At 46.0% G+C, this 16546-nt stretch overlaps 1 protein-coding gene across 1 annotated transcript; it reads left to right on the top strand.

The window, feature by feature from the left end:
* The first annotated feature begins 2057 nt into the window (after nt 1-2057).
* Nucleotides 2058-15694, top strand: LOC144118766 (uncharacterized). Its single transcript, XM_077651596.1, has 5 exons — nt 2058-2290; nt 4404-4656; nt 7018-7136; nt 13702-13977; nt 15407-15694. Exons 1-5 carry the CDS (start codon nt 2105-2107, stop codon nt 15650-15652), a joined length of 1080 nt encoding a protein of 359 aa, XP_077507722.1. The 5' UTR covers nt 2058-2104; the 3' UTR covers nt 15653-15694.
* The last annotated feature ends 852 nt before the right edge of the window (nt 15695-16546 follow it).

The following is a 16546-nucleotide window of genomic DNA, read 5'->3' as shown; positions in this document are numbered from 1 at the left end:
GCCTTTGAAGGCATGGCTTCATGCTAAGGAGATGCTTGCGCCATGGACGGTGAATTGCCGCCTTTGCAATACACCAGAGGCAATTGACCATTGCTTTAATCTGTGCATTGATGCTATATTGTTCTGGGTCATTTTACAACGAACAATTAAGAAGGACATTGACATCACACCCTACAGTATCCGTTTTTTGCCTGTGGAGAAAACCAGTGTTGTGCCATATGATCTATTTATGTTGCTGGGACTATTTATTCTCTGGAAGAGCCGCATGATGGACCGCCACGCCGAGTCACCACGGTCGTCGAAATCGTTGTTTCGTGAACAATGCGCTTTAGTGCGGGGAGTATATGCTGCCTATCAAGAGCCGCGTAGCTGGCTCCCCTAACTGGATGGATGTGTGTGCCTCCCAGACTTTTGATGTTTTGGAAGGAGTGGTCATGCAGAGTAGAGGTAAGGTGGCCTGGTTTTTTGTGGCGTAAGTGTGCTTAAACTTTTCTTTTCGGCACTATTTCCATGCAATAAAGAAAAAAAAGAGCCGTCGTGGCGGAGTGGTAGCGTCTCCGCCTCAAGCGCCAAAGTCCCTGGTTCGATTCCGAGCCTCGGCGCATGTTTCTTTTTTTATTCAGTGGGTGTTACGTCGGCCAAAGCGAGACCCTCTATACTTCAACAGCTCTTGACCGGAGACGTGTTCGGCGGCTTCTGCGCACTCTGACCGCACTGGCGGAGACTTGGAGCACGTCTCTATTTCGTACCGAGTGCGCCAGCCGGCCCAGCCAGACCGGTTCGGATCCGCAACCAGACGTCATGTGCCTCCTCGGAGCACCACCACGGCGAAATCGCAAGTTCGCGGCCAGTAAAGCTTTCGCCTTAAAACGGTAGCCCGGAGGCGGTTCGGGCCAGCACTTTTGCCCTCAAACAGTGCATCTTGTCCTCCCTCAACCTCACCTCATCAAATCATTCCTTCTTCGCCCTCACCTCCTCATGTATTTCTTCTCTCGCTCCCGGCCTAACGAATTTTCTTGCGCCCATCCTCTCTCACTCTCACCTCACTGAGTAAAATCGTTCTGAGGTGAGGGTGAGGACGCCCTCATCAGGGCTCGTCCTCGTGAGGGTGCCCACCTACGTTAAGAGACGAGAAGGGTGCTGAGTGGGTGAGAGAACAAACTAGGGTCATTGATATCTTTGTCGAAATCAAGAGGGTGAAATGGGCTGGGCAGGGCATGTAATACGAAAGCAAAATAACCGCTGGTCTTTAAGGGTAACAGAGTGGATTTCAAGATAAGGCAAGCGTAGCAGGGCGCGGCACAAAGTTAGATGGGCTGATGATGTTGAGAACCTTGCGGGGATACAATGGCCGCAGCTTGCAAAAGAGAGGGTTTAATGGAGAGATGTTGGAGAGGCCTTTGCCCTTGTGTGGACGTACTCAGGCTGATATGGTGATGAGCATAAGTAGTTGTAAAAAAGAAATATGCACATGAAATACCTCATTAGAAAGGGGAAGTTTAGACTAATTCAGTGATACTAATTAGACAGAATAATTACTGTAAATAATCAGTAGATATGTTCGCTGCAACGGATAACTACAATTGCTAAACACAGGACGTAATCTTAAGCTTGACCCTGAAAAATTATTTAGGAAAATGTAAGAGTAACAACAGGTGAACGGATGGTGTCATATACAGTATAACGCATTGTAAGTCACGTGACTTAGCATGAAATCAACCGACACCTCGAAAAGGCATCTACCGAGGCTGCTGTCGCCAAAGATGGCCTCAATATGGACGGGAATGAAGACGGAGTCACTTCGAAGAGCTGATTTTGGCAGTTGTTCGGAAAGTACTGAACGTTGCTGACGCCAAGCCGCGTCTATTCGTCCGATGCATCAGAGCTTTCGCCCTCTATTCTGGTAGAGCAGTAGTTAAACCAGAGCTTATTTTGATGTTGAATTGGCCTTGAAGGCACAAAAAATAAATTGCCACAACCAATGTGACTAGCAATGTTATGATTGAAGAAGAAGTTGCATAGAAGAGGGGAAGAAAACGAAGCTTCTATAGCACGAGGTTTTTCGAATCGTCTCTTCTGGCATCGATACCCAAACGTTTCTGCTATGGAAAACGCAGGTGGTGGCGATGCGCCGGCGTCTTTTGCTGCGGCCAAGTGCACAGCAGGCGGAGAGCGTGGCCGGATCACGACACCAATAGCACCCGCCTTCGGAGTGGAATCACCGCAGCCATTCTCGGAGAAGCTGAGGCTACTGCCTACGCAAGCTTCTGCGACTGCGGCAGCACACCAGGTACCCTAATCATGTATCCAACCACTAAGCAAAGAAGCTTGCTGAGCTTTCGGAAGCAGTTTCGTGGACAGAAGCTTACAACCGCATTGTGGGCGGCATCTATATACGTATGAGGATGCTAAATTAAACAGTTTTTAGAGCTGAAAAACAACCAATACATTATTTTGATTTTTCAGCAAATACGCCGGCGAGGCATAAGCAGAGATTGTGGAAATTAGGCTATATCTGGTGAAAACGAGAGGGGTCTTACCTCAATTAGTGTCTAGGAAATAGAGCGTGACCATTTCAGGTAATTCACGAGCAGGTTCTTAAAAATTTTGATGTGTGACAGGCAAGGTTATTAACAGGTTTGGGCGCGAAATTAGGAAGTTTCAGCGAATAAGAGGGGCGTGGCTGGTTCAGGACAGTGTTGACCGGCGATTACCGCTTGTGTTGTCGGGTTGTTGTTTTTGTAATGAACAATTAAAACCTCTTTCCCAGCTTTCCCTCCTTCTCAGTATGAGGTCAATGGCATCGGCCTTTTTCTTGAAGTGGACGTATCTGAGCATGCTATTACGATTGCTTTATATACGCTTCGCCAGCCTTGATCAAGACCACAAAGTTGTTGTGGTTCCTCAGATGCAACCTATAGCGTTCGTGCAGCCAGAGGATGACTACCAATGACTTGATAGAAGCGCCTGGTCTCAAGGGCTTTTTTATACTAAAAGGTCGAAGACTGCTTATGAAATCTCGGAAAGAGCGGCGCCTTTGTACTGAACGTGAGTGGGCCGGCACTAGTTCCTTTTATAATAATAATTGGTTTTTGAGGAAAGGAAATGGCGCAGTATCTGTCTCATATATCGTTGGACACCTCAACCACGCCGTAAGGGAAGGGATGAAGGAGGCAGTGAAAGAATAAAGGAAGAAGAGGTGCCGTAGTGGAGGGCTCCGGAATAATTTCGACCACCTGGGGATCTTTAACGTGCACAGACATCGCACAGCACACGGGCGCCTTAGCGTTTTTCCTCCATAAAAACGCAGCCGCCGCGGTCGGGTTCGAACCCGGGAACTCCGGATCAGTAGTCGAGCGCCCTAACCACTGAGCCATGGCGGCGGGTAGTTCCTTTTATGCGTAATCTGCGACGACGACTCACCCGCTGTATCGCACAGAGAGAAACCTAGAATTGTTGACGGGGCAACGCGCTGTTAGTGGTGGTCTCTAGGCATGGGAATTGCGCTGCGCCGCAAAGGTGGCATCCACAAAATTGCAACGACTATGCCCGCTCTTCAATTAATACTCTTTTTGTATGGAATCGAAAACAAAAATCAGAAATGAGTTGCCACCTGATAATCAATGAAACAATTTCATATTTTCTGAAGCGTGATAAGGATGACGGAAAGCGTGGAGCTAAGTGAACCATTATGTCCGCAATGATGCACGAAGAATGCGAGGCAATTCTGATTGCGTCTTTGGCGAGGTAAGGACATTTACGCACAATTCCGGTTGTAGCAGCGCAATGTACCGAAATTACTTGGCCACGTTTCTCAGAACTGTCGTGGCTTTGTCCTGCAGAGCTCCTTGCCAAGTGTCTGAATGTCAGCTGCCATATGCATACCGTGGTGGGCGGTGATAAGCACTACCCGCCATAGCACCCTTTTATGACAGTTCTCCCGGCTGTCTATGTATTCCCGACGCAGTAGACAGCACACCTTTTTTCACTGTGCCACTGAATCAACCGTGTTGACATACAGCCCCGTGATCACAGGCGCTGGCTGGCAGGCTTCCTAACGTAAGGTGCCGAGCCCCAGGACTGCTCATTTTTGTTCACCGCGCAGCCAAATACGCGATGATGTTTCTTAAAAAAATGACATTGAATCTTGTAAATTCCACGAAAAGGTAAATAAATAAATGATTCAAAAACAGAATGTTGCCATCCCGCCAAATAAAGGGGTGACCATTAATACGGCCCTTACTGCTCGAACCATACGGGCCCCTGTTAAATACAACTATCAAGGGTAAACGCTGATGTTATGTAAACTGATACGCACTTTATTCTTGTAGGATATCAAATATACAGCAAACCTATTCTGTGAGAAGGTCCTTGTGGCAAAATGATCCCTTCGATATATATAGGAATGCAGAGCGGATGCCTTCGAAACAACGAAAGCTGCAGTGTTCGTCAAACCATTTAAGCCTCAATCATCATGTCTGGGCGCCGGTGAGCATGTCCTGGAGGATGAACGACCGCCAGTCGCGGGAACCTCCTGCTGTGCTCCAGACAGTTGCCTCATGGGTGAAACTAACGCAAGGCAGCAAGAAAACGAGCCCCGGGTCACGTTGCCGGGCGACACCACGGCTAAAGGCATCGTGCGGAAAGCCTTTGAAGGTATGGGCTTGAAAAATCAAATCACGTATATAGAAATCTCTGGCTTCGATGCGTATTTGTGCTCCGTGCTCAGTAATGACACGCTTAGCACATGCTACTCTGGAATAATTGTTGCGCTTGCCGCGACACAGTATGTCAAGAACTACATTTTTTTAAGGTTCCGCAAGAGAGAAAGGTAATGTTGCCGGAAGGCACCTCATTGTAAGACAACGCTTCAATAGGTCTTACTGCATTCAATACGACATATTAAAGCCTGATTTCTTCCACGAAAGTACTTCGGCACAGTATCTTCATGCCGCCGGAAGATGCCGTCGCGACAAGAGTTCTTAAGGCAGCGGTATGAATGGGCAGTGCCCTCCAGATTGACATCATTTCTCTTCATCTTCATGGCATTGTGGCGTAGTGGACTTGGTGCTTTACACTGCAACATCGCCCCGATAATGTGCGTGCCTATTTAGACAGAAAGTTCAAAATTTAACTTGTCAGAAAATAATGCATTTTGGCTGCGTGTGAAGAGACAGCGGGTGTATTTAGAACTATAATGATGTACGCAGATTGAAAGGCAGTCCAGTGCATACCAAGAAGGGGGCACAGTTATTTGTGAGTACTGCCTGGTCATTTTGCACAATTTACGTAAAATGAGAGTCACAAACATATAATCTTTTGTAACTCAGTGAATGTGCTCAGAAATAACATACATATGATCAGACAGTCTAACCTAAGGGCACGGTATTACAAATTCCAAAATCAAAATAACAACGTACACGATAGATCAATGGAAGCTCGCTGGTGCATTCAGAGCAGCTAGCGGCAATTTAGTATTCACTTCCGCATTGCACCGGTTGCACTGTTTGGTGTTGCAGCGTTTTTTCTCGCACAAAGGTTGCATTTCGATTGCACACGGCCTCATGTACCCTAAAAGGAACCAATGTGGGCGCCAGGCGGGCACGCCTACTTTCTAGCTTTGCCAGAACCCGTGTTGTACTATAGCAGCTTTCTGCGGGTAGTCCGATTAGGGCTAAACATCCTAAAAGGGGACCGAGAAATGTTTCTGAGGCATTGTCTCAGCCCAATTTGGCCGGTTTGGGCCAACAGGGGCCTCACGTTGTGTGCATTTAGGTAGGTTTTGCTTGATGGATGGTTTTTATTATAAGCGAGTTTTGACCACTGCGTGAACAAGGAAAACAGACCGTGTTTATACTTTCCCTATGCAGAATTCCAAAAAGAGGGAGCATGTGTACGACTGCCTAGTGTAGTACGCTTCTTTTCTACTGTTTCTTCTCTAGAAATCTGAGCGGGTAGACATATTCTTGCAGCAGGGTGCTCTGCGGCCTGTATTCCTGGAAGGGAATCATGCTGGTTTAACACGCGCCAAAAGTGGATAAATATACTTGGCTTTCAAGCCTAATGCCAGCTGCCCAAACCCAGCCGCTCAGCCGCCGCACAACGAGATAGAAGAGGAAAGGAATCTTCCATTTTAACACAGATCTTCTTCTCGTCACCCATATGGCGCCCCTTCGAAAACTACCACTGCCTTGGAGCACTCTATTGTGCAGCGAGGGTGGAGTTATAACTACCACAGAGCTAAGCTTATCTCTTGATAATAACAGGGACTTGATCCCGCACTGAAAGTTCCTTGCTGCACCCTTGGGTGCTTCTCTTTTCAGTGTGAAACCTTTCTTATCGCCCTATTTATATAATGGAAGGAACAATAATGCTTCATCCCGCAGCTACTCCCAATCTTAGCCAATAAGGTTGCTTCTAAGTGAAAAAAACTGTACCTCAAGTTTCTAACGGCTACCCTTCATAAATCCTCGTAATTTTTGTGCTGAACTATCCATCTCTCGAAGTAAATACGTGATATTAGAAAGAGCGCAGTTCCTACAGCGTCGAGCAACCAATGCGTGGGTGCCATGAAGACTTCCCAACTTGTTTTCAGCCCTTAACTTCTCCTTTGTCCCAACAATGATTTGTTGATAGCGTTCAAGGGTGTTGTTCACAAAATAATTGTCTTTATTTTGTTTTTTTTTTGGTTATAAAGTCCCAGAAGTAGTGTCCGAGCGAAATCTATGCAAATGGTTAATTACACGCACGATTAAGCATATCCCTATTAACTTTAGCGTCTGCAAATTTGTGCATTTATTTCGTTCTTTCTCGACATGTGTCATAACCAAGTTGCTGGGCCAGTTGGTATGACATTCTCCAAAATCAAAGCCCTTTAGAATAAAAGGAACGGGAAGACAGAATAAAAAAGACGCTATAGGCAGTGCTTTTTCTTTCCAGTGCTGGCGTCTCTTTTTTCTACTGCGACTTGAATTTTCAAACATTAGCTATGACCACACCAAACTTTGATTTCCACAGACCCGGATGCGTTGACAGGATGGCAGATGGAGTTACTCGTCGATGTTTTGTGGTCAAGGATCAAGGCTGACGCCCGGACCCACGAGCGTGCTACTTCTTTCTGCATTGGAATCATCAGAGTAAGCGACGAATGGACGCAATGCGCATTTGTCTCGCATAACCAAGGCTCTACTAAAATGATAGAACTTCACTTTTAGGCTTTACTTGGGGAGACTGCTTTTTAGTTCGAAGTGAGAACATGGTCTCCAGACTGTGTCTCTCGGAGTGCACTATGCGACTTCGTCAAGAGGAGTGGCGTGACGGCGCTACAGGAAAGCGTTATGTACAGGTAGAAGCAAAGAAAGATGGCTTGAAGGGCGAAGGAGAGTCGATTGAATATGGCCTCACACCTCTCCCGGTGTCTACAACACGCAAGAGGCTCAGTACACACCGGCGGGATGGTCACCTCACTGCAGTTCCGGAACCGGAAGAGACATCATAATATCGGAAGAGAGGTTAGCTAAACCGGAAGAGACGTGGTGGTGCGGTTAAAGTAGAACTTTTTAACTACTCCTATGTCTTGTGGTCTTTTCAAAAGCCTTCATCCTAAGGTCTTTGGCCTACAGGCCTTTACCGGAAAGGCCTTCCAGATAATAGTCCTACTTACTAGCTAGTAAGTAGAAATAGCTAACTAGTGGGCTATGATGCGAGACAAATACTTTCTCACTCACAGCACGTAAGTATTCTTAAGAGTTCTGCAATTTTAGCTGTCGAAGAGCGGTGAGGAAGCTCTGCACCACAGGACCCAAATCCAGGGCTGTCAAGTCCGACTAGAAATAATAATGTTAGTTGAATTATTTGGCAGCGATTGAAACAGGACTGTCATTTTAATGTGGCCAGATATTTAATTAGTGAAATTTTATTACAATTATATTTTTGTCCAGAGTAAAGATCTGTTTTGTATGGAAGATTGTAGCAAGGGTGGCCAAAAATTATTGGCGACCCAGGCGTCGAGAGAAGCATTTTACTTCGCGAACACCATATCAAACGCGACGTTTACAAATAAAGTCCGAAGTGTTGTTCACATCAATGCCACGTTAAGTGACCGGGCAGACAAATTGGAAGACTTTAAAACATATGCAGTGCGAATAGTGCCAGTATGAAATAAAACACTACTCCTTGCACTTCCCTCCGTTTAGATGCATCGACCACTCTTCGCGCGCAGCCATACTAGGGAGTTTCAGTATGAGATAAGCGTGGAGCTGGCAGTTACGCTAGATTGTCGTGAGCTCTTCATCCTTACAGCTCCAAAAAGTCTGATTCACTCAGTGTTAAATGAAGATGCCACTCTTTTTTAAAGATGGCTTTCAGTTCCTGGCAACAAACCAAAATAGTTAATACCTTCTTAAGATACGAATAACATATTATAAAAGAGTACGCGCTGAAGACGCTGTACGTGGGAAGGGAAATCTTTTGAAAAAAAAGGAAACTGTCATCCATATAACACAGACACATTTCCATTATTCTCTCGAATCGGCCTAGGCCAAATATCATATGATAGGCACGACATAGGCCGATAGCACCACATTGAATTCATACAATCCGCCTGGCGTGAAGATCACAGTTTTCGGCCTGTCAGTGGTAGCCATCGGGACTTGCCAGTAGCCGAAGTATAATTCGAGGGACGAAAAGTGCTCCGTTTCCTGCAAGCAGTCCAGTGCGCCGCAAATTCGGGGTAGAGGATAAAGAACCTTGCGAGTGATCTTGTGAAGAAGGCGGTAGTTCACACAGAACCTGACGGAGCCAACTTTTCTCGTAAGCAGAGCAAGAGCTCTGAGAGGGCTGTACAATGCAGCGCTGAAGCCGACATGCTCACTGCTGACGCGGCGCTCAGTAGTCGAAACGCGGTACGGTCGTTGGCTACGGTACGGTCGTTTACGCCAATTAGTGTATTTTTCTCTCGTCTTCTCTGCGCTGCTTGAACTGTGCACGGTCGTCCCTTTACAATAGTAATGCTCTTAAGAGTAATCCCCATGCCTCAATAAACAAGGTGCGGAAACAATCTAGCGTAAAAACTAGGGTGCTAATGAATAATAGAATCCAAAGTACCGGCAATCAAGAATTCTCTCCATCACTTGTCATGCTATGTTCTAATTACTTTCATTATATATGTGTACAGACTGCTTTCCCAAACTACTGAAATATATTCACCACAACCACAGAGCTCAAAACCTATCAGGCCTGGAAGCGTTCTAATCGAGATGGTATATATAGACAGCGCCAAGTTATACATCACATTGTCGTTATATTAAGAAAGGTTATCATGAAAGCTAACATTGTTAGTTCCGCTGGCGTTCTTTCCCGGGTTCTCTCGTCCCGCGTTCTTTCGCACGTGGTCGTTAAGAGGCTCAGGTGTGTCTAGATACTTCCACTGAGAAGACTGCTACAGGTACTTCTTGGAAGCTGGGTGCACCTGCCACCCCAGGGCTCTGCCAGTTGAATTTACTATTGGTCATGCGAAGTTGCTCGAGAAGAGCCAATTCGGTCGCACAAGCTCTATCGGGGGCAGCACCTGCCACCCCAGGGCACTGGTAGTTCAATTAATGATTGGCCGCTCGAGGTTGCTCTCGAGGAGCAACCTAGATCGCACAAGTCCCGCCAGTGGTAGCACATGCCATCGCAGAGCATTGGCTCACCGCTTAACCCGTGAGTCAGCAGCAGCTCGAGTCGATGCACGGCGACGGCGGTCGTAACGTGAGCGGGCGGACTTACGCTTTCTGACACGTAATCAGTCTCAAGTGCCTCTGGTGACATTTAGTTGTAGGCAGACAGACTACAAACGTAATCCTTGCAGTCCTAATCCGCTCTAATAAACTCTTCCGGAAAAATGCACTTTTCAAGAAGTTAGATTTCACTTCAGGAAATATTCTACGTTGATACTTGGATCAGCAGCCAATAAACCTTGGCAACGGGGTAATATAGTAATTAACAAATAGTTCACCCGATATAGGTACATTGTGAAGAAATTATTGTTGCGATCTTGGCTTCAACTAAACTTATTGAAATCATTTCTTCTTTTGTTTCAGCCAGTAACGCCTGCCAAATTTTTCCTCCCATAAAACCAATTCGTGTTTCCGGGAACATATTGCGAGACACACGAAGATTAGAATTCCCATTTCCAGCATCGCTGGTATTACGGACGAGTAACCAACCGCACATATATGTAGGGGGTATTTGGTAATAAAAAGTATTAATAACGATATATAATTTGTGGTCGTTTAAATGTGCAAACGACATTACTTCACGTGCACCAAAGACTTAATTGCTGGAACTATACGAAGACGAGACTACACAGATGCCAGAACAAATTTTTTGAATTTAATCTGTGCTGCCAAAAATATTGTGTCAGTTGCCCTCCATGACTGACTGAAGTGAATAGATTGCTGCGACAGTAAAAAATAAAATAATCGAAGATGAATGCATGGGAACCGCCACGCTGCCAACAAAGTATAACCAGAGTAAGCAATCTTTGTGCAGAAAACATGTACCTGTTTACCCCAAATTAAATTGTATCAAATATAATCCCCTAGTATTTATGGCAAAAGCAAATAATGGGTCCATTGTTATCAGCGTAGAAATAAAAGTAAGTGAGGAATATTGTTACGTGGCGGCCAGGCAAAGATTGAGACGAGATGAACGATGGGAATGAGATGATTGAATGGCCGCTGGCCTTGCGCAAGCGCTCCGTCCCGCGCCACTGCAGATTCGTCGTCATCGTCATATTGTCCGGGGCCACCAAGCGATTGTCCCGATAGTGAATAGCAGAAGGCACCGACAAAGACACGCGCGAAATGGTGATGGGCTTCGGCAACGGCACAACACAAATGGGAAGGCGGTGAAGTGCTGGCAGCCACAATGAGAGAGATGAGCGAATGAGTCCCCTTTCGCAAGCATCCGGGCCGCAGGTTGTCAGGAGCCGACGGCCGAGGCCCTTGGACGCATTGAACGGTGTCCTCGGCAGGGGAACGGTGTCCTCGCGTGTGGGCATCGTCTCGGGTCGGTCGGGTCATAGGTTCTGGTCGCGGCAGCGTCGTCATTTCGGCGTGTCTTGTGGTCGGGGCTGGGGACTGGGTGGGCTGAGCGGCGAGGTCGCTTCAAGTCTGGTGTGCTGGGGTACACACTACCGATTACCACGGCGGCGCAGGACGCTGAAGCTCTAGGACCAGGATGGCGATGATTACCCGGCACCTTCACAAATTGTTACGTAGCGGCCAACCGAAAAATGAGACGAGATGAACAATGGCAGGGAGATAATTTAATGGCTTCTGCCCTAAGCGAGCGCTCCATCACGCACAACTGCCAGCTTCTTTTTCTTCGTCACAATATTAAGGCACTAACAACACTTGATAAACACAAGTTATTGAGTAAAAAAAATTATTTCTTTTTTTTGTTGAACGTAAGTGGTTGTTTACCATAATGTCAAAATGAGTTACTATTTTTTTTTCATCTTTTTATCACTTGCGTACACCGAATTTTGAGAGAACTGTTACTTTCTACAGCCGAAAAAAACTGTGAGGCTCAAAACGGAGCCTTGTGCAACAGTAGGTTTAATATTTTAGTCTGTTTAATTTAATTGTTTAAAGACCACTTGCTGATATATTTATTATCGGAAAACTCTCGAGTACTGAACAGCTGTGTTCCTCTTTCTTTTATTATAATAGAAAGAGAAGTGCCAAAAGCCTTTATAGAATCTATAAATGCCAAATCGCAATGATATGAGCCCGAAGGCCGTATAAAATAAGCTTAAAAATTTGCAAATATTTTTCATCTGGAGTCGCGGAAAACCATCTCTGAGTTTGCAGCACGTTCACGAGCGCTATCATCTCGCGCACCGCAGATTAGGTTCGTTCTTTGTTCGTTGAATTCACGGTGAGCAAGCGGCAAAAAGGCAGGTACTTGAAGGGAGAGAAGGAGTCTCATACGATGAGTTGACAATCTGGCGTATGCTCTCCGCCACTAACTTCCGGGCATATGCTACTACTTTGAGGCATCAGCAGCCGGCATTTCTTCTTAGAAGTCAGTTCAAGCCCCCTGCTGCGGGCTGCTGAAGCGTTGCTTCGCGTAACGAGCTAAACAATTAAAACACCGTTCCTGGGACAATCTCAAACGACCGTCCCTTCTAGAAGGAATATGCTCGATGGTACAAAATTATAGCGGCGTTGGGAAAACATTGTTTTCTGGCGCTCGCACGTACCATGGGCTCTTCTATCCCTGACAGGACGTTAATGCTTGGTTTGGGTTATGGTTTATGGCGGTTTAACGTCCCAAAGCGACTCAGGTTGAGTGGCGCCCTAGTGAAGGGCTTCGGAAATTTCGACCACCTACGGTTTTTAAACGTGCACTGACATCGCACAGGAAACGGGCCTTAATAATTTCGCCTCCATCGAAATTCGACCGCAGCGGGCGGAATCGAACACGCATTTTTCGCGTCAGCAGCCGAGCGCCATAACCACTGAGCCACTGCGGCGGCACGGACATTAATGCATTACATCATTGTGTTGACAGTTATAGAAACTGACCGCTGTGTTCTCGACCAAAAAGTGTCAAGCGAGCAATTAGTGGATCATGCCAATACGCAGGACAGAGTAGCTGTGAACGCGCCAGCGAAGTAAGCGCTGTTGACGCCATAGTCTTGTCACGAAGGGGTACGGGGCTTCGAGAGGACAGAGGAAATTGGGAAGGAGCTACTCGTGCATGCGTTGCTTCACAAGGTTGCCTTTATCGCACACAGTTTCCCCATTTTTAGAACCCATAGCCTGCGTATTTGAAGAGAACGACAGAGGCAAGCGCCTCTGAGTGAACACCCGATGACCTGGCATAGCGTGGTTTGCATGCTGTCTTTTACGGCCTAGTTTCGCTTTCGCGTCTTCCGGTAGGAACAGTATTTCTATCCTGCTGTGGTACTTAAGTAAAGCGGCAAGCTGGATTCATTCCACGAAGAACGCTGCGTTTTCTCTGACATTCCATCTCCGGCGCTTTGCCCTCAGTAAGGGTGAGAGGGCTTGGAAAGCTGTGTCCATGTCGGGGTGTAGCATGGGCTGCCACAATTCGTCCGCTTCGTGAGCTGTCTTGTTGTGTTTTTCAAGCAGTGAGATGCTTGGCGTGCTGTGATAGCAACATTTCATGTCACTTTGCCACTAAGGAGATGTCTGGTAGCCTTGCAGTTCTTCACAAAAAGATTCAGTGAGTTCCGGCACTGTGTGAGCAATAAACTAAACCATCGTATTGTCATTTTTTATTCCGATGCACTTGTTATTTCATATAAATGTACACGTTACAACACTACACAAGAGTTCATTGCTCTACTACTGCTGAATAATTATACTTCCCCTATTTATTGCGCGCTAGGTCTTATCACTTGAATGAAGGGTGGAGATGTTGAGTAATGTAAAACTTATCAATTTTAAATATTGGTTTTGTCAAGAAGTGCAAGTTTTTAATTTGCCCTTCCTGCATTACTATCTGCAAGTATTTAAAGGTGTTCACTTCGCAACCAAACGTTTGATACTTGCACCCTCCATGAATTACACGCCACAGGATTTATTTCGAACCGAGGCATAGGTGAATACTTTCTCTTCATATGCCATTGAACGAAGGGGCTCACCTTCGTCAATGTCATTGGATATCCAACCGCATCTATCGCAGAAAGAGACAAAAAGATCTTTCCTGGAATCCTTCCTTGGTGAAATATACGAGTTGCCGAGCGTCATTCAGCAGTGCACCGCCATCGGGACTGAGCGGCGACTACAGCGTAGCGAGATACATTGCCTCTCCTTCGTTGCCCAACTGCTCGTGGCGATGACGACCGGGGAGATGGCCAGTCAAAGGGAGCTCCGGGAAATCTCCTCTGCTCTCGGGGTGCTTCTGTGTTCCTGTTGCTCCGAGATGATGCCCTCATCCGGAACGCAAAGCGGCGCCATGGTCAGTGTGACCAGAAAGTCTTCGCAATTATTATCCCAACTATTACCCCAGGCATCAGTCAGGAATGGCTGCATGACATACTGCCAAGCGTTAGTTACGTCAAGCAACCTTTAATTGTTTTTCCGGGTTGACAGATATGCCAGTGGACACTCACGTGACTATACTCCCATCTCAGAACTTACCTAAGCAGAAACGTTATGTGCCTTCAAACATTGCAGCGTGATTTCTTGCTAGTTTTCTTCGAACTTCGGTGAAAAAGGTGTCATGGGGTTCAGCCTCTCCTCTAAACATCGTCCACTGCCTAAACGCGGAGAGGATAAAATAGAGTCCAAGGTAAAAGGTAACAAATGCAAATATAAGTAACGAAGAATCATTCAAAAAGAGCTAAAACTAAAACAAGTAGTTGAACACCATCGACAAAAACAAGCCCTCGTCTGCCCTAACCCGCCTTTTCTTTTTTATTCATTTTTTTGTTTTTTTTCTTGAGTAGATTTATATGTTCACGTGGTAAGAGAGCAACCAAGTAGAAGCAATTAATCTATGTCTAGAACAGTCTGAAATCCACAGGACCAGCGGGCCACAAAGCAAGGCTCGGCTGGTGACTTTTTAGTGACCCCTGCTATAGCGCTATGCATGGCATTAATTGTTTTCTGCACCGACAATATCGCACTGTTTCTGCAGATACTTTGGACTCGTTCTTTCCGTCATGCGCCTGTAGCGCTCTATCATGTATAGCTTCATCATCTGAGAAAACCATTTGTCACCAGAGGTAATAATCTTTCTAACGGGAAATAATGTACACAGCCAGGGCACCAAGGTAACTCAAATATGAAGCCTTGTAGAAGAAAGCTTTATTTTTCGCTGTTTTTTAGAAAATGTGGAGAAAACTGCGAAGGCGCACGACGAATTTTGCAGTTTTCAGTAATTGTAAATGCGCAGATGAAAAGCGCGAGATAATAAAATTTAGGAAGCAGCTAAGCAGTATCGATTGCACAGCTCAGGTTAATTTACAAGAGCTGTTAGGTGAATGGTTCAGTGTAGCTAAGCGCGAATGGCATTCAGGCGTTCAGGTTTTTGTTTTCAGGCGGCGAAAGAGGATGCCACCATAAAAATCTGTTCATGAAGAGAGCAGAAAACGCTGTCCTAGTACTACTCGCTGCACCCCCCTTATAGGCGCCCGGGCCCGTGGAATTTGATTTGCTGACTATGACAGCTAGCGAAAATCATAATTTTTTAAGCTACTGGAGAACCTACTTCACATAAGCAGGACATCAACTGACGCAGTTAATCTGAGCGCTTGAGCGAACATAGACATTCACGTTGAAATGAAAACTAGGCTGCCGAAACGCTTCTTTTCGCTACCAGTGGGCGCCAGTAACATTGGTAATAACATTGCTGAGTGTTATCAGAAATATTATTTTCTTTGCAGATGCAATATATCTACCAGACGCTTCTGACAGCTGGAAAGAGCATTGACCTCGTGGCCCCTTTCTGCCTGGATGCACTGATAAAGAGCTTCGCGTTCAGGTTCATTTATGAGCAAGGCGTGCCTGCTGATGAGCTGAAGATGCTGCTGGAGCTTATCGAGCTGCGGGCTAGTGGCTGGGTTTTCGGAGCAGCTCAAATGAACTATTACCACCCTGGCACCACCAGTAATGAAGGAAATAATGTGTAAGAAGTACTTAACAAGGCCCAATAAAAGATTTTTTTAATCAGACTTCATGAAACGTCAAGTCGGCGTCAGTAACTTCTAAAGTCGCTTTTTCTCTTTCGCTGTTTCTCCTGACAGGTGTCACGTCGCTTCGGCAGCAGGAGGAGATGGCATCGCTCTAAGTCTGTGCGGTTAAAATGCAGGAGGTGATCCCAGTAATATGCGTTGTGGGGCTAGTTGGGACATTCTCATAATAATGTTTTGCGCACCCAAACCCGACCCAGTAAAGACAAGGAATATGTTCTCAGGATCCTGAAGCAGCTCTACCAAATTAAGCACCTCTACTTTTAACGTTTCTTCGTGGCAATCATCTGCAATATTCTGCTCAAAAGCCTTCATTTATAACGTTTGTTGAAATCCTGAGGTAGTATTTTTGCGCAAAAATTGTTTGTCGTTAGTTCTGCGAACTTTGAGTATACATCGGAAAGTATACAACGCGCTGTCGACAACCATTGCTCGAGCTCTTCGTTTACTGCGTCTTCACCGAATTAAATATGTGCCGTTCCACATAGATTCGAAAAGTGTGCACTACAGAGCGGTCGTGAACGTTTTTCCTAACTGCGATATATCTGGTGCCGGAATTGTTTGCAGTTTCTCCGCAGACCAAAAGATTGTCATGGACGATTGTTTGTGGTCTGCACTCCCGTTACGTCCCTCCGGCAGGTCGCAGCTTCTAAGGAGTCCGTGTTAAAATAGCTTGCTGCTTATGACTGTTACTTTTTCGCTCAAGCAGGGGCTTCAGGGGGATAATATGATGAGGCTCGGTTTTAAGCATAACGTGCTTTTATCTGAAATTTTCTGCATACGCATGTGAACATCGCACGAGAAGCGAGGCAGTCCGGAGTCAGCTAAACTTTC

Source organism: Amblyomma americanum, chromosome 2, assembly GCF_052857255.1.
Source record: "Amblyomma americanum isolate KBUSLIRL-KWMA chromosome 2, ASM5285725v1, whole genome shotgun sequence".
Lineage (NCBI taxonomy): Eukaryota > Metazoa > Arthropoda > Arachnida > Ixodida > Ixodidae > Amblyomma > Amblyomma americanum.
This window is presented reverse-complemented; position numbering and strand designations above follow the sequence as displayed.